General features: G+C 33.2%; 1 protein-coding gene and 1 long non-coding RNA gene across 3 annotated transcripts in view; one reads left to right on the top strand and one right to left on the bottom strand.

Annotated features, from left to right (window-relative positions):
• Positions 1-27,688, top strand: part of LOC126913984 (uncharacterized) — a 226,545-nt gene that overhangs the window by 150,748 nt on the left and 48,109 nt on the right. Inside the window, exons 2-4 of one of the 2 annotated variants that reach the window (XM_050717330.1) lie at positions 5,783-6,221; positions 14,828-15,061; positions 16,326-16,792. In XM_050717330.1, coding sequence (XP_050573287.1) covers positions 5,783-6,221; positions 14,828-15,061; positions 16,326-16,792 — 1,140 coding nt within the window. The remainder of the gene's footprint in view (positions 1-5,782; positions 6,222-14,827; positions 15,062-16,325; positions 16,793-27,688) is intronic. The other variant, XM_050717331.1, reaches the window with a different exon arrangement.
• Positions 24,514-26,308, bottom strand: LOC126914135 (uncharacterized). Its single transcript, XR_007709579.1, has 3 exons — positions 26,167-26,308; positions 24,957-25,037; positions 24,514-24,807 (listed from the first exon to the last, which is right to left on the bottom strand). It is a non-coding gene; the product is annotated as an uncharacterized LOC126914135 (long non-coding RNA).

Genomic DNA, 27,688 nt, shown 5'->3' with positions numbered 1-27,688 from the left:
GTTAATAACATAGATTAATTTCTGGATAATATAAACGATCGGTAAACAATTGTGGGAGTTAATTATGATTTTTCTGTCAACGTATATATTTTCTACGTAAATAACACTTCTACGAACTAGTACGAACGCTTTCCGGAGTATTTCCTGTTTGCAAATGTCCGAATGCAAGAATAACTTTCTCTTTGAGCTATTCACTACCCGTATCTTCATCATAGTACACAACAAGCGTGACGTAATTTCATAAGTAAAAATTTATGTGCGTTATTTCCCGAGAATCATAATGGTCAAGTTATCTTACAATTTTGTCCAATTTCGGTTGAGAAGAGATAAAATAATATTTGTTAATACTGAAACTATCGACCTGTAGTATGTGCATGTGTATGTACTCAGATATATTAGAATAAATAAACTACATAGTCCTATTGCTATTACCAAGCAAGTATAATAATGCTTTCATTTGAATAAAAGTCATCATTACTTTGGTCTAAAGCACTCGCGTGTTTGTGATAACGGTAAAAATAAAAAGTCCGAGATACATTATTAACTTAACAATTTTGTCTTATAAATTCACAAATTTATATAATTGTTTACAAAAATATTGAAACTTACGAGAAGTCTGAAATACGTCACAGTAATAGATACAGTAAATCGAATATTAATTAAAATACCACTGATATTTTTCCCGAAGCCTGATAGTATCTAAATTTTCTATCTATAAAATTCTATCAACAAAAGTATAACGAAACGAATTCAATAATTTTATCTTACAAATTTAAATTACAAATGTTTATAATCCCTCATAAAAATACCATAAATGTACCATTTACAAAACCATAATCGTTCAAAATAAATCGGCAACATTCAAATTTCCTATTGAAAAAAATATCGACCAACCGATCTCGCAAATTTCATTTACAAATATCTACAGTTCCCTGTAAAAACTCTTCCACTTACAAATTCACGATCTTTAAAATAAATTGACAGCGTCTGAATTAAATATCCACTGAAAAGACGTATACTCCGGCGATGCCATTAATCAGACACTTGAAAAGCAAGTTAGACGCGCCTATCGCAATTCACTGAAACGGGTTCTTGAAACGCAGCCGATTCTTTCGTCGAATTAAAAGTTGGCTGCTGCAGACGCAACAAGCAGCGCGCGGCACCGCTTTCAATTATTCCTGCTCCGTTCGATGAATGCGTGCCTTAGCGTGTGCGCACGTGCGTACGCTCCACGTCTGTCATTAATAATACAGTTATGCAACGAGGTTCGTGCGCCATGGATATTAGTATCTCGCCGCAATATCGTGCAACGCCTATGAATCGAGCTCGATAAACGCAACGTTAAAGGTATGCGCTTTGAACGCCGCGCTGCGTGTTAGCGCCCTTAAACGATCGTACGGAACAAGGAATCCTATTATTTTCTGATATGTTGAAAATACTCTGTTGCATTGTTCTCTCTCTCGTGAATCGTACAGAGGGCAACTTAATTCGATCGAACGATAGATAAGGTATGTGCGTTGATCCGAATGATAAGGTTTCGATAAATTTTATTCTTAATATAGAGATAAATTAAAGAGAAGGAGTTTGAATGATAAATCGTTTTTCTTTCTTTAATTTCGAATAGTACAATTTAATTCAATGATAATTGAATGATAATTAAGGTGATTTGTATGACTAGATGTGGGCAAATTCCGTTTGAAATTAATATTCGAAGAATAGTAAATGGAAATAATTGACCATAATTGAAAGACAGTTTGTGAAAAGTAATTTCGGAATCTGCTGTTATGACGTTCTTTTCTCGTTAATCGTATTTAGGGCAACGTAATATCAGAGCCACAGATATGATATTCGAAATGATCATTTTTTTTTTTACAAAAGTAAGAGGAAAAGGATTATATCTTGAGATAATGAGTGTTTTAACTTTAAAATATTTGAAAGATAACACAGAAAGCAATTTCATTTTACGTAAAGATATTAATATCGAATAGTCGGTCTTGCCAAAATTGTTCTTAAAACGATGCACAGATTCTACAAACGAAATAATTAAAATTCTAATTCTGGATGAATATATGCCTTTTTATAATTCCAGATTTTCTTTTAAATAATCCTATTATCCTTCACACTTTTCAGTCCATATGCTTCCGTCCCTCATTTTTCATAACGATCCTCTCGCCTTTTTGGACGAAAATGAAAAATCTACTACGCCTACTGGCGTATCTCGTTAAAACGTTTACTTTCACGTGAGCTCTTTCAAATGAGAATGGCGTCATTAAAGAGAGTTGAATAATTAATTTATCCCGATATGGCGCTTCTTTACGTTGAATAATATATTTCAAGTGCTAACTTTTTGAGATGAATCAATAATTAAATGAAACATGTTATATGTATTTCTTTCATTAATTAGAGGGTATTATCTATCTTCATTAATAAGGATTCTTAAATGCGAGAAAGAACGATGCTTTTAAATTGTGCTTCTTCAATCGTAATTATGTTAAAAAACCACTATAAAATTCTCTTCTAAAATAAGATACAAAAATATTTGTTTTACTTAAATTCGTTCGACTGCATTTATCGTAAGCTTTGATTTATGCGATTCATTGAATTTTTATGAAGGTAAAGAGTATCTAGTAAAGTCTAGGAGAAATGTGAATTAACGTAAAAATGCTATAAGTAAAATTAATGATATTCACAATAAATGAAATAGGATTCTCGTAATGACGATACCGGTATATAATAATAAAATTAATTGCACCTTGAATTAAAATTCATGTGTCCAAAACGACCGTAGAAATAATATAGTAAGAAACAATTTTAATACGAATTAAACCGTCAACATATTCCGATGACCCTATCGAAATGCTGGCTATGATCCAGGCCCATTCAAAGCGCCAAAGGAGTTTGATACCGACGAAACAGATTGTGAGGAACGAACAATCAGTGCACTGTTACTGACATGAAGTATTCTCGGAATGCATCTCGTAAATTAGTGCTAAATAGCTTCCCAGCTTTAAATCGTCTGTAGCTATGGACTGAATACAATATTTAAGATAAGGAGCGATATTTTCCACTTTGTAAATAATTTGCAAATGATTTTATTTACTATCTATAATTTAAAACACATAACATTTTTACTTGCCAGTCATTACAACAGCGTTATTGTCGTATTGTTATTAATTATTAATAAATGTAATCGCGTATGTTTATATAATCATCCTAAATAATTGTTCAAGAGTTTCTACCTGCTTTTTTTTCGTTTGTAATTATGGCATTAAAAATTGGTAAATTTCTGCTCCTGAGTATATGATACGTAGACATCTTCCGAATTAGGGAAAGTAAATATAAAATACGAAAACATCTTTTAAGACTTTTAATAAATAAACGTATTAAAATAATAACTACATATATATACAGCTTAAGCGTACAATATTTGAGTATAAAGTTCAATACACTCTATGACGCAGAATAACTCTCACTCTCAATTCCATTCAGCTATATGTATATATCTTCCACACACTACATACCTTACGCTTATACATTCCTCCTTTCTTTATTTTATGCTCTCTCTCTCTCTCTCTCTCTCTCTCTCTCTCTCTCTCTCACTCTCTCTCAATCTTCTACTCGCTTCAGACAAATTATATAGACATTACCAAAAGACATTCAATCACATTCGGACAAAAAAGCTCTGGCATTTTAATTTCAAATACTCTCGGTCCTTCATTCCTCTAACACTTGAAACTTATTGTCAGTTATTATACAGAATTACCTTTTCGCAAATTTCTTTTCCCACGTAATCCAAAGCTACTCGACCTGCAAACACGATATTCAAAATTATACCACGAATGTTTATGTAAATTCGCATCTTTTAAACACGCAAAGCTAAAGAATTGAGATTTAAACGAAAATCTGTTTCACCAGCTAAATATTATAACCAATCATTCTCTAAATACTATAGCGAATTACTCGCTGGATATTGTAACTAAACTGCGGATATACATATTTGCCAATTCAAAAATTCAAATATTCAAATATTCAAAAATTCAAACTTTTAAAACTACAAAAATTCAAATTTTCAGAAATTCAAATTTTCAAATTTTCAAAAATACAAATTTTCAAATTTTCAAAAATACAAAAATTCAAATTTTCAAAGTTTTGAATTTTCAAATTTTCAAAAATTCAAATATTCAAATTTTCAAATTTCCAAAAATTCAAATTTTTGAATTTTTAAAAATTTGAATTTTTGAAAATTTGAAAATTTGAAAATTCAAAAATTTGAATATTTGAATTTTTAAAAATTTAAATTTTTGAAAATTTGAAAATTCAAAAATTTGAATGTTTGAATTTTTAAAAATTTGAATTTTTGAAAATTTGAATCTTTGAATTTTTAAAAATTTGAAAATTTGAATTTTTGAAAATTTGAAAATTCAAAAATTTGAATATTTGAATTTTTGAAAATTTGGAAATTTGAATTTTTAAAAATTTGAAAATTTGAATTTTTGAAAATTTGAAAATTTGAATTTTTGAAAATTTGAATCTTTGAATTTTTAAAAATTTGAAAATTTGAATTTTTGAAAATTTGAAAATTCAAAAATTTGAAAATTTGAATATTTGAATTTTTGAAAATTTGAAAATTTGAAAATTCAAAAATTTGAAAATTTGAATTTTTAAAAATTTGAAAATTTGAAAATTCAAAAATTTGAATATTTGAATTTTTAAAAATTTGAATTTTTGAAAATTTGAGTTTTTGAAAATTTGAAAATTTGAAAATTTGAAAATTTGAAAATTTGAAAATTCAAAAATTTGAAAATTTGAATATTTGAATTTTTAAAAATTTGAATTTTTGAAAACTTGAAAATTCAAAAATTTGAATATTTGAATTTTTAAAAATTTGGATTTTTGAAAATTTGAATTTTTGAATATTTGAATTTTTGAAAATTTGAATTTTTGAAAATTTGAATTTTTGAAAATTTGAATTTTTGAAAATTTGAAAATTTGAGTTTTTGAAAATTTGAAAATTTGAGTTTTTGAAAATTTGAATTTTTGAACGTGCGTTTACTCGTTAAGTTTTTCCTTTTATACTTGGACGTACATGAACGTTAAAGATTCTAAAGTTCTCCGTTTTATCGTGATAACCGACTATTGTTACTATTGTTACTATTGTTACTTTTGTTCCTATTGTTACTATTATTGTTACTATTATTGTTACTATTATTGTTACTGTTACTGTTACTATTACTGTTACTATTATTGTTACTATTACTGTTACTATTATTGTTACTATTACTGTTACTATTATTGTTACTATTATTGTTACTATTATTACTATTATTATTACTATTATTATTATTACCTTATTTCACGTATATTTATGTGCAACATAATATGAACAAAAGAAAGAAAGTTTAAAAACAAAATTCAAAAATTCAAATATTCAAATTTTCAAAAATTCAAAAATTCAAATATTCAAATTTTCAAAAATTCAAATATTCAAGCACGAATTGTTCACAATATATCTTATCACTCACCAAATATTCCCTTTTGAACATTCTACACATTTCTGCCTATTGAATCGCATCCCATCCTCTACCTGCCAATTTCCCCCCCGACAATTTGCTTCTTAATTCACCATCCACTCAATTCCCTCCTAAACACTCAATCCAAATCACCGCAAGAACCGTCAGAAAGAAAAGCCTGTAACGGTTGTTCGCAAGCATGCAGCGCCGATATCTATGAACCCTGAAAGTCACTGAGCAGCGCGTAAAACAGAATGGCATGATTGTTGCAGGCGAGGAAGTCGTAACCGTGCCTCCGGCGAGCGGAGGTCAGGACAGTTGGAAAGTGCAGAGGCTTTCGTTGAGCGGCGAATCGCCCAACAACCGTCGTAAAGGCTGTCGTCCTCAACTGCAGCCGGGCAGCAAGCGTACACGGCCGGCGCCCGCTACACCGGCGTTATCCTGCAAGGTCAATGCCAAGGACATCGACGAGTACCTCGACTGGCCGAACAAGGAGAACACGCCCGGAAATGCCGTGAACGCTGTCGAGGGGACGACAGAGGCACAGATCGAGAACGACAGTCCCAACATGGGGTCGAATTTAAGTCGGCACAATGGAAAGGGCCTCACCGGCCGTAGAACGCAGTCGTCGGGAAATTTGTGCGACCCCAAAGGGAAATTGAACAGTATGGGCAAGATACTAATGCCGTGTTCGAGCGCACAGAGAGAGAGGTGAGCATGATATTTGTAATTTTTGGATTTGATGTTGAGTAATCAGAGTAATCGGTAATGGTTTTATTATTCTTACGTTTTTTCGTTAATATTAATTATTAATAGAGTCTCCTGTTGTATGGTCTTGTTGTTATTTTATCTTATAAAATAACACGTTCAAAACTTTTGAGGATTTTTTCGATCGGTGTTCTGGGATATTTATCGTAGATATTGAACGTACTTTTGCTTGTAAACTAATCCTCTGTTTGATCGTACAACGCGTTCTACTTCAAAATTCTGTGTACTGAACTTTCCTGGTTATAGCTAGGTTAATGGAATTTAGACTTTTTATTGAAAAGTTGTGACTTCTTTTTGATAATATCGAGTGTTGTATATGATCTATGTAGGGCGGTTAAGAAAGAACTGAATGTTTTAAAATGATCTGACGTTTATTTAGCTCACATGCAAGAAAGTATAAACAGAATTAAGTTTACTTATGAAAAAAGATTAAATGCATTAAATTCTCTTGAATTTTCTCGGCCTGTTTGCTTAGTTTTTCCAATATTGAACTATGTACGCATTGCTTTGACGTCAGACGTGCTTTTCCCAACAGTCAAATACCGAACCAGTATTCTCAAATTTTCGTGTAAAATCGCTATTGACTTCATCCATTTTTCCCCTTAATGTTTCAAGATTTTGATCGCTTTTATACTCCACTGTTTCACTATGAAAACTCTTTCTTCCGTAGGATAAACATTATCTCAAATAATACATTAATTTTCTAAACAGCTAAAAAGAACTCTCTGTTTAATACCAAAAAATTGTTAAAACTGGCGACAGTGAAAATTATCTTGTTAGAAAGTATTTCGACTTAAAACATTCAGCCTTTTTCTTCCCCATTGCGAAAATTTGTGTATCTTCAAAATAATTGTCGTTTGAGATAGGTTTCCTGATAATTTAAAAATGGTTGGATGATAACGATCGAATAGGGTAATTAAGGTTACTGTATCAATTGTCGTAACTAAGTAGTAATTGAGTGCTAATTGAGCTTGCGCTTTAAAGTATTTATTTCTTGAGAGTTTTAGACCAACTTTTTTAACGATTGGCAATTACTACTTTAAACGCTTTCGTATAATCTAGAGCATCTTAACAGCTTGTAATTTAGTATATTACAACAAATTAACGTTGTAATTGACAAACAATGTAGCGGAAAATATTTCACCAAGATTCACGAAAAATTTTTCTGCTTTATAGTAAAACAACAAATCCATGGAATTTTGATTGAATTTCTCGTTTGAAGTTCAGCTCGCATCAAATATTTATTTACGTCGTTTTAATACTTAAATGCACAAAAAGATATAAATTATTTATGTCATTAGATTTATCGTTGAAATAATGTTTTAGGCTAAATAAAAATAAGATTCTAATTCTATTACTAGTAAACAACTTTTTAACTACGGAGCTGCATATATTTTCTTTAATATAACAATCTACTGTTCGTAAAATATGTAATAAATATGTTTATTTTAATTAGTAATAACAAGGGTAGTTAAATTAAATAAAAGAGAATAATCGACGAAGAAGCTACAAACGAATTGATAAAGGAAACTTTTGTATAATTTTCAAACAGTCAATTTTCGAAAGAATTATAAAATTAATCGAAATAACATTAACAACGATCGTCTTCGGGAATCTATTCGAACAATAATCTCGAAAAGTACGTACATAGAAATTTTCGTGGACTCTAAAACGGAGAAAGAAACGCCCGAAGAGAGAGTAAGTGATTTTTCGTGTTTCTAATTCGGTCGAGTTCTTCTTACCGTGCCAAGAACAAACAGAATTTAATTTAACGATAAAGTCGGTGGATACAAAAGGTCCGAACGATTGGAGGATATAAAAGGAGAGGAGGTCGGTTCGCGATCGATTCTTTCGCAAGATATTCCCAAGCCGCGTTATCGAGCTTAAATGGACTATTGATACACTATTGCCCAAACACGCCGATTCTAATTAATATTCAGTCAATGTTTGCCTTACGTTCAGTCATACAACATGGGTTTAACATGCTTGTCGATTCTGTCTCGATCGTGTTAGCACGAGAAGAACATGATTGAAAATCTCGAACGACTCTATTAAATCTTTGCATAATACAACGTCGTTTCTCAACGCGATTTTATTTTTTTGTTTAATCATAAAAAGATCCGACAATTGTCTTTGCTTGTACATTATTTTACACTGAAAGCTTCAAATTATTATTTTCTTCGTTAATTTAATAACAGGAATTATATTCTAGCAACGGTATAAAAATCAGCTTCAATTTATTCAGCAGCTTATTTTATTATTTTTCACGTTAAAATTAAAAATAACGGGAGTAAAACATTTATGCATTCATCACCGACTGCATTTATTTGAAAGACTCGGTTTGTTAAATCGTTATAAGTTCAATAACGTCAAATAAATATATATGCTCCGGATATAATTACTAATTACCTTTCTCTTCATTCTAATAGTCTTAGCGAAATCGTATCGCAAAGTTAAACGATTACTTTCGATCCCGGTCTACTTTACTCGGAATTGTATTTATTACCTGCACTAATTAAACGTTTCAAACGCTAAGCATCTGAAATATTTTAGCCTGGTATTCTCGAAAACGTATTCCCGAATTAACTCGGTTCTTTTGACAAATTTCTTTATGTACATTCCCGTATTACGCCGTGTTCTTCGTGCGCTTCGTATTATCACTTCGTATTATCATCCGACATAACTGAATATGCCAGGTTAACGCGGTTAGTTTTTATTGCGTGGAAGAATTTTGTAGGCAGGACAAAAGGGGATTTCACTCGTGCGAAACTACCGAGGCATTCGTTTTGCTCAACTATCTTTACTGCCTCATCTTCTGGATGAATTTAATTACAACGCGCTTCCGCCTACAGTTGTAAACTCTTTTCGAATAATGTAGTTCACAGTTTAACAGGTACGGAATTTATTGCCTTCGATTCTACAGGAACCGGTAGAAGGGAACCAGTTCGAAGCGCTTTCTGTTGCGCTTAATTTAAAAAATGATAGGAACTTATGGATAACTTGCTTGAAATTTGAATCAATAGTGTAATGACAAAGAAAAGCAACTTTGTTTGATAATAGGTAAATTTAACAAAGAATGGTATTCATCTGCTATCACTTTAGAAATATTGAAAGAAATTAGAATACGACTTGTAGAATACTCTTTTTTATTGTCTTTTTACTGACCTTCTCTCGTCCATGAAAACTAAAAGACAGAGAAAACATATTCGTGAAATATCACAAATGAGACTAGCAAACTATCAGATACTGATAAAATAATTCTTAAAGCATTTTTAATCTATACACAAATATTTCCTCGCTGTGAATAAAAGATAAAGGTATAACAGATTGACGTTTACAATCTCAGGAACCACTATAATTGATCATTGACTTGGCTCAGCTGAAATCATAGATTGAATTTTATAATTTTTTGGCACCATCCATCTCTTTTAAAAGCATTGACAGTTCTAATATTTGATAAGACATTTTTACGTTATCTTGTGCAAAGATGGAGCTAGTAGTAACGTATGATTCAACAGCAAAGAATTTGTCACGATATAGGATAAAGTATTACGGTAATTTTTCTGTTAGACATATCACATAATGGGACGACCTTTTTCCAACAGCCATGCGTGGGTTAATCTTGTATATTCTATCTTGATTTTTTGTATTGTGACCTCGTTCTAGAATATTGATGTGTGTCTTTTAATTTTAATTCTTCATCATGTGGCAAGCACCAGTTAACCCCAGTTACTTTCAACCCCAGTGAACCTGGCTAAACATTGATAATTAGATAACGAGACAAATTTGTTTCAAAAGAAACCATTTCGTTTGTTGATGACAACAAATACAGAAACTTGAAGGGGAACTTGTAGCGAGAGGATATTTTATTTAAACAAAGGAAGCTATCTATGTAATTACTAAAATAATATTGCTTTTGTAGAATCATGTGGATTTTAACGTGAATTTATTAGACATTTCTACGAATCTATTTGACAGGAGCTGTTATAAAAACAGTTATTTCTATTTCAGAAAATACAACAGAGCAAAAAACGGTACACCTATACAAAGAGACTGTCTTATTCATATATAGACGATTGGTTGAATAAAGTTTATCAATTTTTCGGCTGTTGTTCTTTTTAATTGTGGCAGTCTTGTATAATTCGTAACTAGTTCGATAAAAATATTTTCACTTGTAAAAGAAATTACTTGCAATATCGTATCGAGGCGTGAATTTCAATTCTGATTATAGAGCAGAGAAACACTTAAGCGATAATTTTCAATTATATGGATCGTGATCGTGTAAATCGTGATTTTGTGAAGCGAAATAGCGATAACAGATTAATATATTCATTTTGCGCTTGTAATTATCTCACTGCTCTGCATGAAAATTACAAAATTAATTGCATGTCGATTACTAAACATGAACTATTCGATATTAATGAAGATGAAATTAATGGCTACACGTCAACACTGAATCATCTTCGCATAATTTGCTTTGTACTCAAATTTTCCAGCACTTTCATGTAGCTGGTAAATAATTTTTCAAGAGAATCAGTTACAAATTAAATGCTTCTAAAAATGTAAAAAGTACGTTACTCTTTAAAGATCTTTGATATCATTGCAAATTTGAAACATCTTTCATTTACGAATAAATATTTCCTTCTCTCGCCCATGAAAACTAAGGGACAGAGAAAACATATTCGTGAAATATCACAAGTGAGACTAGGAAAATATCAGATACTGATAAAATATTTCCTAAAGCATTTTTAATCTATAGACAAATATTTCCCCGCTATGAATACAAAATAAAAGTGCAACGGAAGCGTGCAAGGAATAAAACCAGTGAAATAATACGAGCCGATAAAATATTTTCTAAAGCATTTTTAATATCTAGGCAAATATTTTCCTGCGTTTTATACAAGTTAAAAAGATAAGAAAAAATATTCTAAATTATTCGATAAATTAAAAAATCCATTCACATCTGAGAAACTTCTAAAAAATGCTTTTCACCTCGGCTTAAGAAATAGAAATGAAAATGCCCCGAGTCATCCAAATTAGCTACGTAAGAGGATAGTAAATAGTAATAAATCAAGGTTGAATCAAGGGAAACACTATTCATAAACGGAATTAAGCGCGATGCTGTCGTGGATTCCTCGTTACGAAATAGTGCTCAGCCTTGCTTGAACAACCAACAACCATGGAGTATAATGTGGCATAACAGGTTAGTCGCGAGATAATTTAAAGTCCCTTTAAGGTCGGTCAGTCGCGGAACTGGGGCGGTTTCCATTAAATCCTCGTTTGCACGAAAACGGATGCGAGCTGCGAGGAAACAGGGATGAACAGGGTAAAAAGCAGAGAGACACGGGTTAAAAGGCGCACGAATCTTGATCTCATTTGCGTAAGTGCTGTTGTTCAACATGCTCACGATGCAACAATATCGAACGACGTATGAAAGTACTTTTCTTCTTGATGATTCCTTTATGTGAGAGAACTATTGAAGTGAAAGGAACCTGTAGGAACAGAACTGTATTGTATAGGATATTTTAAATGAAGAAAATACGAGTACAAATGGATCCCATTTATGAAAATGACGATGCCTACGTGTTGATTTTAAGATTAATAGAAAATATTAATGTAAAATATAAAGTACAATATATGTTATACTATTAAAGGATTACTTCGCTTTCTCTGTTACTGAACATTCATAAATTGTTTGTTAGCAAAGATTAATCTTTAGATCTGTAAACCACACCAATTTCCTTTCTAATCGATTCTAATTTATTCATCCTATTTCGATTTATTCGATATCTGTTACTCAATGCCCAATACTTTCGAAACGTAACTTGCAATTTCTTTAATTAAATTACAAGAAACGACAGCAATCAGATTCCAGAATACAAATCCTCTCATTGACCTGAAAGATCAACGAAACAGCTACAAGTTTAAATAGCCATAGCGAATAATGAACACGACATTGAAATATTAGAGAAACTTGTCACGGGCACGTCATAACGCTAAGTAAAATTATGGTCGATTAGAAATGTCTACGCAGTTTTAAACTGTATAATTTGTTCTTGAAAATTCCCAAGGTCTTGAACGTCCTTGTGTATGCTTTACGACGGATATATTGTAATATTGGAAATGGTGTCACGTGCAAACGGCGCGAAAGCTTATAACACGTAGTTTGTCGTGAAACCGCTCATCATGTCTGACAAACTGCGTAACATGTAGACACAATCGTGTCGTGAAACGAAACTGAGATTCGCAATTTGTCCCTTTATGAAAATTCTTTTCCTACGACTGTACCGTTACAATAATAGGGGTTAATCGTAATTTCGATCAGAATCGAAAGAATATTGCGACAGATGATAAAAAGTTTCAGAGAAACGCTAAATGCTAATGTAATATATAACAATTATATTGCACCCTCTTTGCTATTGTTATCTATTGCACTATTACTGTTACTGTAATTGTGAATATTTAATACCATTAAAGTTTTACTTAGAATAGAAAAAATATTATGACAAACTGTAAAAATGATAGTTCAGGAAAAATGTTAGATGCAGGTGTAGTACATTACAATTATATTACAATTTATTCTTCGTCATTGTTAGCTACTGTTTTAATATTAACGTACTAAAGATTAGTGCTATTTGACAATTATAACGAGGTGCATAAACAATAAATAATCTTACTGATATTACCACTTATTGATTATACCACTAGAGAAGAAACGATTCCTTGCTTATCTTTGATCTTCACTTTAATTAATTCGAACAAAGATAGTTCTACTCCATTTACAAAAATAATTGTTTTGCATTAATGCAAATATGACACACCCGTGCTACGACTATATCTGATAGTATGTGACAGCCACATGCTTTATATGTCACTTGTCAAGATTATGAACTGTTAATACAAATAGAGTGGCGATAATGTCAGAAATTTATCGCGTGACATTTGTCGGTATGTTTATGAGTTACTCTGTTTTACAGACAAATGGAAATTTAAATTTAATACTTATGAAGGATAAAAAATAATGACGTTATGATCGTCAGTATTTTGCGCGTTGATGAAGTTTAAAATTAATTTTAAAGTGAGAATGTCTTTATGCGTGAATGGATACGACTTTGTGTCGTAATAGGATGAAATTTTCATAAAATTGACAAAATTTAATTAACGTAGAACAATGAATAACAATGAAACATTTCATTCTCCTTCATAAATATTCGAAGTTTTATTGCTCTGCGAAAAATTCATTAAAATGCAGACATTAAAGATTTTCCGTAGCTTCCTTTATCTGAAATTCACATTAGAATTAATCGATTAATTAATATGAGATAAAAATATTGTAATGTTATTATTAAAATCAATAGTTTTAAACCACTATACTCATCGTAATTAAATTAGAAATACAAAAAAGTGATGAATATTTTTAGCCAATTATGAATTGCTCTATTGGACGATAACGTTTTGTTGTAGATGTTGTCTTATGGAAAAGAAAAAAGTATAGCTTTGTCGCCGAATCGAGTCTCCGCTATTCCCACTTTATGTTATAACAAATCTCGTATGTACACGTACCATCTAACTCAGGAAAGTGAACAAACACCGAACTATGTGAATTATGCAAACATTGACAATGCGTTTTCCTGCAACATATGCTTTTCTTGTTTAGTCTCAAGTTAAATATCATTGTTTGAATTGGGTAATTTTGTTATTTCATGTCTCACGTAAAGAACGTGAATTATATTTGTAATATGATGCAATATAGGACACGATATATATGTGACAAAATGTCTTAAATATAATACAATATTGAAACATATTATTTGTATTATCAATGCATATTACCGAATATTTCTAGATTAAAAAATATGTTCAATATAATATCTCTAATATCCGGAAGTCCCATGAGGAAATAACATTTACATGCAAAATGTAATACTATAGAGATAAATATTACAGAGATAAATATTTGTGTAAAATGACAGGATATTTCAAGTAAAAATTATAAAATAAAAATAATTCAAGTAATAGCTGTATTCGCGTAAATGAAGGAAAATTTTTTAATATCATTCCATTTATTTTGATAAATAAAATCTGCGCCTGGAAACTAAATTTCAAATTTCATATATGTACAGTAGAAAAATTAAATTTTAATTACCGCAATCTTCGTTCATTTTAATTATTTGATTATACGAAATCTCATTTATCTGTTTTCATTTTTAATTCTCTGAATTACCAACATTCTTAATTGCTAACCGCAGCATACAATTTTCGAATAAAACACAAGGTAACTTTTGATAATGATAATTTAAAAATAAAATAACAAAGATCTTCCTACTTCTTTCATGCGTCACGATATACGCATTATTACTTTTGCATGAAAATGTTAATAAAACTCCAATTTCGTTATTTCATCATCTTTGTTATCATACAAGTCTCATTTCCACTTAATGTTAAATTATTAAATCGGCGTATTTTATTTCATGAAAATTTAGATTGACATTTGAGCCATCTTATGCCTTTTTCGCGAGACATTCAGAACAAGTAACGCTTCTTTGCAGATATAAATTCTGTGGCTCGTTGCCCAATCATCTAGATGACAAAGACGTGCTGGACGACGATCCAAAGGAAAATAATAACGTAATGACGGATACTATCACCGGGAATCTAGGTGGAACTCTGCCACACAAGAAACGATCGCTGGGCGTACATTTTTCAGACGGTGGACCAACTGGAACTCTGGATCTCGTGAAACATCGATCGCAAGACTCTCTCGATGAAAATGATCCTTGGAGGTATGCCATCACTCACTTTTGCACACGATTTCCTTAGCAGTAATGGTATACGCATATAGATCAAATTTAGAGCAAAATATCTATGCCGATTATCGAAGAACATTGGAAACGAGATATTATGTTTCGTTAAAACTGCAGTTGAAACGAGCTGAAATTTGTTGTATACGCTACAGCAGCTGTCTCGTAGAGTATTTTAGCGAATATAAAAATATATGACTAGGTTTTACTATAGTTGTTGAAAAGGAGCAATTAGGATTTCTTATAGTGTATTGTATGATGTATCAAAAGTAATATTTATGTGGTTACTAGTTCTAGTGTATTACAGTTGCGTGTAAAGTTAATTAAAGGAAGAAATTTATGTGGGAATGGTGAATAAATGTAACGATACTATTTAACATTCTACAATTAAAGAAACACATTTTGGTTCCATTTTTCATTGCAACTAAAATCATATTAAAATGGCAGATATTACGTAAAAGTGGTATCGCAGACCCGTAATGGCAAAATTGCAGCATTTACGCAATTTGCATAATAACTCTGCAACTAGACGAATATTGCAACAACGTGTACAAACGAATGCAAATGGCAAGGTATCTACTTCCTAGTATTTCCGTAAAAACCGACTGATTTTTCGAAAATTTCATGGAACGACAGGAAACTTAGATAATAAATCTTTTAACGAAATGTTATCCCATTTGATCCGGGAGATTATCTTCTTACACGTAAAACATATTTAAACATAAACTATAATATTTAAGTTACTTCCTTATTAAACATGAACATTAAATACAAGAGGATCTTCAGAGAGCTCTTTAGAAACATACGAAATACGAAATAGTACTTCATTTTTCGTTTCTCGAGAATTTTTCGCTCAGTTGACACCACGATACTGTACGAGTTACTCATTCTGAAGAATCAGTTTTCTATTATACTAATCCTATAACAAATATCCGGCCTTGCAAAACTATATAAACCTATGCAAAGTTTAGCACCTATTTTATATTCATTAGGTAAAACAAATTTCTCCTTAGCTTCTGTTCCCTCGTGCGTCTCTATAGAAGCGTGAATTTGCATTAATAATCCGTAATCCACTTATTATACTAATCTAACGAATGTTCCATCTTATTCGGAAAAGCTAAAAATTAAATCAACGGAGAACTAAGAGTAAAGCGAACAAAGTAAACTGAGGAAAGCACGACAGAACCGATCGCCATGGAAGTTTCTGTGTCATTTAAAAAGTTCAAGAATCCTATAATTGTTGCAGGTACCAGCAGAGTGACCTTGACTTAGTGAGGTGTCGCCATGGAAATTTCGACTCCGTGAGAAGAAATCGTAGCGTCGACACGGTATCTGGAGATTCGACAAGAAGGTACACTCGGGACACATCCCTGGAGGACAGATGTCACCGAAACTCGGATCTCGACTTAGTGGGCACGCTGCCGAAACGGAAGCAGGAAAATAGAAACGGCGGAAAGGCGTCAGACACGAACTCTTCGACCTCGCAGCCCCGCATCCCTGACCCCATAGATAACGATCTACTGATGCAGATCGTGCATAAGCCTGATTGCGAGTTGGTCAGGCATCGACAACAGTTTAGCAAGTGCATCGATTTGAAGTTGAGCAAACTGACTGGCGGGGAACCGCAGGATCAAGGTTACGCGTCCGAACGGTCGCCCGAGGATGAACATCCGCCCTCGTTGCCTGGACAACCGTTCCCTAATATAACGCCTGGTGAGTTACATTTTCCATTTATGTATATTCAGTCTAGTCACGTTTGTGATAGAGTTGATAGGCTTGATTTAACTATTGATATTGACTGATAAATTAGTAGGGTGCTATTTGGAAGTGTATAGCGTATAGCCACTAAAAATGCCAGCGTTATGGTGTAACAGCTACTTAAGAAATAGCAAAACAAGAGATTGAAATGTATAGGAAATAAATACATAGATTGTATCTCTATAAGAAAATCTTCAAAACATATTATAATTTAGTTTTTCTTAACACAAGCGATTAATAAATATCAACTTCATCTTGTAATTAGAACGCACTTAAATGTACCAAGTATCGAAATACTTATACACACGGGAGTATACTTTATGGTGTTGTTTTGTGTGTATACTGACAGTAGAATCAAATCGCGAGCATTGGCATTTACGCCGAATGAAAATTACGTTTTAATTTCGATAAAATTTTAATGGAGAGTTGAAAGCTCAAAAATATTCAGTCAGATAAAGATATTTAATTATAAATAAAATAAGGTAATCTATGTAGATTAACAGGCTTATTCTCTTTCGTGTGGGCCGTGTTGGAAATGTTCGATGAATAAAATCTTCGTTTCGTAAATCAGTGTCATGTTTCAAAATGTAAATAAAATACGAGGTACTGAATATAATATAACGTAATGAATTAAAACTGGGTGTGTACAATATATGGCGAAAATTTTTTCATATATCTCGATGATAAATAATTTTGAAATAAAAGAAGTGTATGCAGAATACATTATATTCGCTTTTCAATGCTCAGAAACTTTAATTAGATTCATTAGTGAACAGACGAATTATTTTAGAATTCTTTATAAATGTACCGGATGTTAGAAAAAAGTGGAACCGTTGAATGTAAATTATTCGTTGTATTTCTATAAATGGAATTGTTTATAGCTTGAAAAATAAAACTCAAACAACATTCTTATGCATGAATTTTCTTCATCGTCTTGATATCTTGGATACAAATATCGATATAAGATTCTAATAAAATTAATCGACGATATATGAAAATTGAAATTTGCAAATTATCAGACAATTTATAACACAGCGATTCGTTATATTTAATTACATTTAAAAGAAACTGTTACTACGAAAATAGCAGAGGTTTCTGTGAAAATCGGTCATTCAATCACAATTGGAACTCGATGTAAAAATTATAATTCCGTGATCGGAACAAAGTAGTTCACGTTCGTTGCAATGTCTAAGCTGTAAACGAAACGAGCAATATTCGAAGTACTAAACTCAAACGTATTTTTACGTTTATTACTCTAGTTTTCTCTCGATATTCTTTTCCTTGTGAAATTTATCTCGTACACCGTTTGCGATTTCTTCCGTACTAATCGTTTCAAAACTTCTTCCGCTCTGTTTCGTTTCTCCTTTTGCTCCCTCTTTCCTCACCACCCACCCATGATTATTTGGTTTCTTCGTTGTTCTTTTCCTTTTCCACACCACTCAAACCAAGCTGCCTTTAATATCGTTTCGTTACGATGTATCCGCCCCCTTTACTACTTTTCTCCACTTACGTTTCAGCATTCATTTTTACGTATCTTTCAAATAATTCCTTATCTCTCCTCGAGATCACTCTGTAATTTTCCTTCCTTCGCCTTTGCCCCGGTTTTCTTCTATTCATAGTATTATTCGACTTCTTTTCGTGAAACTTCTTTCATCCCCTTTCCCATTGGCAGGTTTCCCTTTACCGTTGTTCGATAACTTTGTTGGCTTTCCAATCTGTTTGCTGAATCCCTCTTCCCGTCACTTTCTCCCTTCTCTCCCTCCCGTCTTCCATATCGTTTTCTAATTCCAACGCGTGTATCATCCCCCATTTTTCTTCTCTGATTCGTAATCGACGGTTAACGTAATGGCAACGTGCAAATGAAGAATAATGTCGTATTATCGGAGTTTTATTTTCCATGTTTTATGTATTTTGAGGTATTACCGCAGATGAGGAAAAGATGAATGAATATAGAGGATGAGTTTCATCTGCTTAGGAAGGGAACTGCCTTTTAGAGAATTTCTGTTGATAGTAAGAGATTAAATAATTTAGATATCGGTGGTAGCTGATTTAAAAACTACGCGTCTTTCCTGGAACATAATTATTACAAGAATAAATAATTTACAAATGTTTTTATGTCCTATCAAAATGTATCCTTTAATTATTTCAATTATTTTAATTGTATTTTCTTATATGTATGAAGTAATCATTTTACTATTGTTATTTGATTGTCTATGGGACTCCGAGATTTATTATCGAGGAAAACTTAACAATTCATAAAATTTGTCTAATAACAAATGTATTTTATATTACACAACGAGTTGTAGCAGGAAACAAAGTTAAAATAATTAGTAGGATCTAATGTAAATTAATCGTCAAATATAAATTAGCAAAACAGTATACATGTTTTACGTTAACTAAAATATCAAATACTCAAAAGCTTTGTAAATAATCTAACAGATCAATTTCCGTCATTACACCTCGAATCACCAAGTAACAATCACCTCTTTCTCGAATTTATCTGTGTCATTATATTCATATTCGCAGTAAACACAATTCCCAACTCATTAAAGTTTCCAGGAACATTTTCTGCTAACGCGATTGAAATCCATGTTCAATTACAACCATACTTTCGCTGATTTTTCTATCAGCTACCGCTTAACGAGTACAACTAGCAGGCGTAGATGACACACCTTGTGAGTTTATATACTTATAATTAAGAATCAACCTGGCGCAGCGTGCTCCACAAATTTTCGGATTTAATTTTGCGAGAAGAGACTTCGAGTGAACAAATTTTATCTCGCTTTTTCGACTTATTTTCGCGTACAAAACAACCCTCTGCCAATTGTGCACTCCTATCTAATTGAGAATTAGAAATTATAGAGCATAATATATAATCGGGAATTGTCAAATACGCGTGTAATTGACAAACTTGCAGCCACGAAAGCCTCCAAGATAAAGCCTTCGACGCAATTTTGCTATTCTTCATTTTTGTCTTATTTTGAGTCATAAAATCTCAGCATGCGACAATGTATGAAAAATCCGATGAACCAACTCCCATTAAGCACAGTTCTTACCGAAGTGTAAAAACTACGACACCGTGAGAAGAACAATCAATTTGCCAAACGATATGAACAGTATATCAAGTTCAGATGAAAATTGAATAAATCCCTTGGATTAGCTGAAAAAGGTTTGTCGTTTAGAAACTGTAAGAACCGTTTCATTTCTTTCGTCCTATTTTAGGATGGTCTTGGGATTACTTGGAATGTTGTGTTGTCGTCTTTCGTTTTGAAATTTTGCCCACTCAATTGGTAGATGTTCTACAGTGATTCTTGTGCAACAAATGTTACACTTCTCCGGTTCTTCTTTTGCGATTACGTGAACATGGGCGAAGATTATATGACGCGTTCTTAGCCTGGTGAGCATCGCCTGATGTTCCCTATCCAAAAATCTCTTTAACTCTGTTTATATGCGGAATCATTTTAGCCTCGCAGTGTATATCTATGTACGATAGTAAATTTCATTGCATCAAAAGCTTCTTTTGGAAAAATCCCTTTACGTCTCCCTGTCGGTTTTTTCTTCTCCATCCAACGATTGCCGACTCTTTAGTTCTATCATTCTGCAGCACTCGCGGGCATTTTATCGTCTATCCTGCGTCACATTAAGTGGAATAAAGGTAGAAACACAATGGTCGGAGTAAGGACGAAGGGAGGGACCAAGCTTGACACACTTTTGTCGGGCGAATTTCACGGATAAGACGCGCCAGGTATCTTCTGGGAGTCCTTTGTCGCTGATAGACGGCGAAGTGCGCGTCAAATTCAAAGCTCTTTGTCGCGGATAGCAACGTGCCAGTTCAAATGAATGCGACCACCAACGCTCTATGCCTTTCTCCCTCTTTCAACGACCTCGTGGCTATCCATCTTCAATTTTTCATCGGTAATCTGTTTCCAATGGAGGCAGATACTTTACCCGTTTGAAAGCGCAATAACGTTTAGCTCGCGTGAATTTGCTCGGATTTTATTCTATCGGCTTTCTTTCTCGTTCTTTGGATCTTAGAATTAGTCGCGCTCATCATTGCACGTGGACATTTAGAAATATTTCTATGAATACAAATAGATAAATGTAATCTAAATAGAAGCTTGAAATTTGAATCAAGCTTGAATAAAAAGAAAAATTATAGATATCGTTGGTTTTTTTTTTTTTAGAGGAACGAGACAATTAGAAATACAATCAGCGACACTAATTTTTCAAGAACAGTTGTCAATAACACGATCAATAAATTCGTTTACTGTCACGAGTTAGATAAGAATCATTGTCAAGGCATCATTCTTAGAGTCCCTGATAAATAAACTGCTAATGTTTATTTAAATGTATATTTTTACGAGCTCTAAAGAAATATAGTTTTAGCACGAATATGTTCCAAATTAATACTTCTTTTTAGTATAGTTTAGCGTCGCGTTATTGTTCATGGTTATTAGCGACACCTTCGATATTTCAGATTTTATTTATTAGACTGATTTGTTTGAGGAATTCTATCGTCGTCTTTGTGCTATTCTTCTCTGATTTCTGATATTTTCTGCGATGGATAGTTACTCGTGAAACGTGCATTATATCTCTCAAGAGAAAAGCAAGAAATTGCAGAAAATTTGTTAGCAATGGGTAAAATCGACACGTTAAGTATAAATTTCATAAATAAATTTCCAATTAGTTCCAACGTTTGAACAGTTTTGTACCGTGGCGCAAAGACGTTTCTCCCGCATCTGATATCTCATTTTGTATGCTCTAAACAACGCAGGTAGAGATTGAAGTGTAGGCGGCTAAGTGGGTGGTGGTGTAGCATGGCGTTGACATAACAGGCTTGCGGGAAATATATCGAGGCGCGGACCGTGCATACGCAAAACTTCCCACGGCTGATAACAATCCGGAAATCGAACGTTATGGAAACGGGGACACCTGTATTCCCCTGTTTACAGTGCCGGTCTCCCTCCAATCTTGCGTCGAACTTTACCCAGCTTCCCGCCAACTTTATTCGCCTGTCGCCGTTGTTGTTTACCACGAGCTTGTGAGAAAACACAAGCAACCTGCGAGCGCCTGTGTGACGGATAAATACACCCTTAGAACTTTGATTCTGCAAGTTGAGCGTCGCCAAACCATTCGTAGCAATGACAACTTTCAACTAGATCGCCATGCAAGTTACTACGCGCAGCAACAATTCGATAGTAATTTTAGAACGACTGAAGTTCTAGAAAGCGGAGAAAATTTAGCAGCGATTCAGAAACTTCGCTGTAGTTTAGGTTTTAATGCCTGGAACGAAGGTAATTGTATATATATATATAGAACGAAGAATTCATTTTTTAAGTCGTTCAATGTGTTAATCGGATAACTTTTTAATCGGAATCTTCTATGATCGTGAAACTACAAGTCAGCACAAACTGATGCTAGTTTTTAATAAGAACGATACGACCTAGCGATCATTATCGCTAAACGAAACAATTATTAATAATTTCCTACTTGAAACAGATTCCCTGAGAAACATACTCTTCCTACTTACGTCTCTCTTACAACGAAGCAACGATATCTGTAATTGTTGAAAATTTTGTATCTTAATTGCCAAAATAATGGTATAGGAACACTAAATTTACACTTAGAATTTATATTAGAATAGTTATATATTTATTTGATAAACGATTTCAAAGATATTCATCGATACACACTTGCACGCGTCTCACCTTCTTTCATACCAGACTGTTAACTGAACAGAATTACATTCCTTTGTTTTCGAGGCGCCGCGCACACACATACTTCCACACATTCATATTCACATACATGTATCACTACTACGCGGTCAATCTAGTCTAGCATATACAATTATACATATCTCAATAGTAATCTTCTTTAATAACAACGTGATTTCAAACATTTTGGAAATTCATATTTTTGAACTATTATAAAGGGGATATTCTCATAGCTGAGCCAACGGAACTATTAATTTCCTATTTCACACAGATTCCTTGAAAAACATGCTTTTTCTGTTTAGTCTAACAAATGTAGACTTCTAGCAAAATAGCTCTGTTTTCTCTAACTGAAACACGATTCCATTTTCACGGGAAACCCTTTCGCAGATAACCAACCTTCACATCGAATGTCGTCACGCGTGTACATCACTTTTCTCAGAAAACCAAAAACCTAATTAGCCTTTTGTTGGCTTTAATAAATTCATCCGTGAAGATTGTTAAGAGCAAAGATATAATTACACGTTCCTTAGTCGACTGGCCACTCTACACGCACAACGCGTTCGTATATGAAACGAAGAAAAATCGAGCGAAATTATAACACATACTATAACGAGAAATCCTTTCTATCTGTTGTACGTTCAGCTATGTAGGTGATCATTAATCACACATGGCCTGGCTCTGTTATAAAGTTATAAATTATCGGTGAAAATGCATCAAAATGCGACAGAGAAGCAACGAGTATCCGCGCGAAGGAACAAATACTCGCGCAACCTTTTCCCCTTTATCCCGCGGCGACTAATATTATGCCTGGTAAATGTGTATTCCGTAATTGAAAGCGTGCTCTAACGAGCGATCTTGTCCTCACAGTTGATACAACCCGGCAACGTTATTGATCGCAATTTGCAAAGAAATAAATCAACCGGCCAGTCATAAATTTCGTCGTATCGCATGGAATCTCGAAAAGCGATAATTCTACGAGAACGCTTATAACAGGTCATCGAGGACCGCCTGTGATCCGTCATGCACATAGTCGTCGATATCAAGCAACGAAACACGAACAAGAGCAGCTTTCGAAGGAAGCGTTGCACATTCCGGCTTGTTTCGGATGATCGTTGATCGTTGATCGTTGAGGGTAAATAATCTTCCTGCGCGCTTTGATATAAAGTTGCAATTACCGCTGAAGTAAGGAGTTAGCGAGTTGGAAGGGCTTGCTGGGAGAATTACGGTACTTTCAATTATTTTTATGTACATATTTTTCATCTGTCGAGCTATCTTTTGGTAATTTTTTGTTCTCTTAATTTCTTCTCGTTCTGGTTGATTCGTTTTTGCCGGTTTCGATGTTTCTCAGATTCCTTACGACCTTTTCCGTTTTCTTACAATTTCTTACGGTTTCTTTCGATTTGTTCCAATTCCTTCCAATTTCTTCCCGCTTCTTTTGTTCTTCTTTCATTTCTCTCGCTTTCTCTGGCTTTCTTTCGATTTCTTCCATTTTCTCCTATAATATAATTTCTCTTTCGTCCTTCTGGTTTCCTTTTTGTGTGCAATTTCTTAATCATCTTAACAGATGTATATTTTAATTTTATCGAAATCTTCACCAACCTCAGGAATTATTGCAAGTAAAACGGGAAGAAGTGGAACTGTTCTTTGTATCGCTGTATGTTCTTCATAATATGATAGCGATACCATTTATCTTGCGAATGATTCTAAGGTTAAGAAGAATGCATCGATAAGTTGTGCGAAAGTATGGAGAATATTTCAGAAAGAGAATATAAAACGAAGGATTTTAATACAATTGTCCTCGATAAGCGGTGCAAGCGAACTTGCTTCGGGCTATCTTTCAAGTAGGTCACTATTCCAGCAAGACAGAATGTTTAGTACGTTTCGAGAAAACACATTTGGAAGAATCTTGTACGTTAAGAAAAATAGAAAAGCGCATTAGAAATTTCGAAACTAACGAATAACTTTTACGTAGGATTACTCGTATTTATTAAAAAAATTCATTACAAAATTCTCTGGATAAATATATATCTTATATATTATTTCCTGTATTTACTCCGTTTTATTCTCAAATATAATTTTTCTCTCAACAATGCCAAGGAAAAACCATTGCGTTAACATTTACTTAATAAGAATATCCAACAACGCCAACCATTGAATACAGATCACCCAAAGAATACAAATATTCTTACTATTATTCCTCTTTGAATATTAAAACAAGCTGGCTGGCTCCTCGGGTTTCTGCAGCGAGCGCTTCAGCTTGGCAAAAAAAACGGGGTAAAAGTTGACAGTAATTAATCGTTGAATCAAAGCGTGGGCAAAAATGGGCAAAAAAGGGTGAGCGAATCGGATTCACGAGATTACATATCGGGCGTGAAAGAGTTTTGAATAACTAATGCAGTATTTACCACCGTTCTCGACAATTTCCAGGCAATTTGATCAATAACCAGTCGAGTACGTGTCGTTGTTTGCATCTCGTATGGATATGTCTGTAAAGAGAAGTTCGAAATCTACATATTTTCAATTTCAATCTCATGCATTCGAAAAGAGCCGCTTATCGACTAACGTTGACAACTTCACCAAATTATTTCCATCTGTTATTTTCTAACTGTGCCAGTTCGTCGCTACGAAAAATATTCCTTTGTTCGGGGAATCAACGGGAGGAAACGACGTTCGTATTAAATAGCGAACAGAAGAGCTTGATTGATCGTTTCGGTGATTACGAAACGCACTTATTACACATCGTTATAGTCATATGTAAACGTATGACGATTCTTCGAAATTTGCTTTCGATTTTCGAAATTTTGTACATCTTATCCGAGAACTGAGCATGTATTTTGTTCATTTTTCCGTATATCGGTCTCATGAACATTTATCAATTACGTGAATCTCGAAGGTGAATTGATTTATAGACTCGCCCGAGGATTGCGATCTTCTCGTCATTCTACATTATGTTTTACATATTATGTGTATGCTGGTACTGATTAGGAAAGATATAGAATTATAGGAAAATAAAAGGAAAGAGGATCGTAAGGAAATGACTTTCTAAAACCATATACATTAATCTAGAGGATTAGATTCTTCTTTTTCGAAAAACGAAGAAGAAGTCGTTTAATTCTTTCAACGATGTTCCGTGACGGTTTATGGAAGGCAGTAAAGTTTTTATTATATTCTACGCGAACGTTACAAGATCGTTCCACGAGGAAAATTTACGTGACATATTATGCGAGCGACGAAACGGGCAAGTTATTCGAAAAAGACGTGAGCAAGATATTAATTTTCGTTCACCGCTAAATAATAATAAAAAAAAAAAAAAAACGTAAATCTTGTCATCAGATCAGAAGGACTAAAAATGAAATCTCCCCGTATCACTACTTAACTTATTATTATTACGAAACATTAAGTGCATCGTTAATCCCATTTATCTTTTATATCAAATTTAATTCAGTGAATTTATTTATTTATTTATCACTTTGTTATTTTTATTATTATTAATTCTTACATGAATGGTACATTTTTTAAATTGAATACACTGCACTCGATGGAATGAAAGAAATTTGTAAAAAAAGACGTTACCTGTAAGCTGTGATGATTGCACGCAATCTCAAAGGTACTTACCATGAACGTTTCCAATCGTTCGTGAAATTGTATCCAGTGAAACATCACAGCGTAGTTGCTACGATTGTCACAAGGCGAGGTATTAGGTAGTATCACTAATCACTGGAAACGTTCCTCAGAAAGCAGAGGACAAGCAGAAATACATTTAGTACCTCGGCTTGACGATTCAACAGCACGTCGACATAGAACGTTTAACGTCCAAGTTTCTCGGGTCAGTTATTACCGCTGCATCACTGAGCATCGTTGGTTCTACCTCGAACAACGATTCTCAAAGCTAACACGAGAGTCCACTTCACGTTCTGGAAACCTTTTCATCTGCCTCGTAATCGTAATTCGCGAGAGGCTCGTTCACTTTTTTGAAATCTCTTTGACAGTGTTACGAGGAGGCAACACGTTCCTCTCGTATGCCCTTCACATGACGTTCTGTTTGTATAAATTTTCTCCTTCATTTTTTTTTCTCTTTTTCTCTTTCAAAATAGAAAATACATTGTCTGTACGTTAATAAGTGATACGTAAAATTTACGTCAAATATATATGTAATAAATTGTACGGGTTTTGATATTAGTGATATTGGTTTAATGAGATTAACCGATAACAGTGAAGTGAAATTTAATAGACAATAGAAACAGCAGAAGTGAACATTTTCCATAGAAATAATAAACATATTTTACGTGTCTATTCGGAATATTATAATGTGGTTACACGAAAGAAATCAATTAAATGCAATATTAGCTAAAGTTTAATTGTTTCGTTCATATACATAAACCAGCGTGAGAATTTAACGTTAATATTCATCAAAAGCGTCTATATGCTTTTGTATCTTGTAGTATATCGTAAAATCTAAAACCCATCATAGGTTTGATAGTTCTAATGTTAATTAAAAAAAATAAATATTAATAAAAAGACGAGTTTACATTAGTTTAACTGTTATACAATAATTAAATTAATTAAATAATACACATAAAGGCAGAAATTCATATTTCAGCGAAAGCAATGGAACATTTAATTGTCCTTACTACCACATTGATTACGTAATAAGGAAGTAATTAACGTTAAATTCTAAAGCTAGAAATTCGCATAAACCAAGTTGATCAATTTTCTTGATTATAGGTGTATTTGTAAAATATACATTTTATTTTACGTTCCAGTAGCGTATCTCGATTTAATTTGGGGCAACCCAATTCGGGAAAGCTATGAATTCGAATTCACGTACATGTCCTTCGCGAACAAATGCAAGCAAGTTTGCTACGTGCAGAACAAAATTCGTGGAATGCACAGAATTGAAATTATGCTGTTGCAATACCGTGTCATACATAAATTAACAAATGCGATGTGTTAATAAAAGGTTATACAAGCAGCATCGCAAAAACATTTACATGGATGATTATATTGCACAATATTGTTCGCGATGAACGATGAAAATTGACAGATGTTTCTCACGACCAACAAATATGTGGCAGAGCTGTAATAAATTCGATATATTGTTTGTTTTTATGTAGATTTTGTTAGCGACAAATTTACA

The sequence above is a fragment of the Bombus affinis genome, chromosome 3, assembly GCF_024516045.1.
Source record: "Bombus affinis isolate iyBomAffi1 chromosome 3, iyBomAffi1.2, whole genome shotgun sequence".
NCBI lineage: Eukaryota > Metazoa > Arthropoda > Insecta > Hymenoptera > Apidae > Bombus > Bombus affinis.
This window is presented reverse-complemented; position numbering and strand designations above follow the sequence as displayed.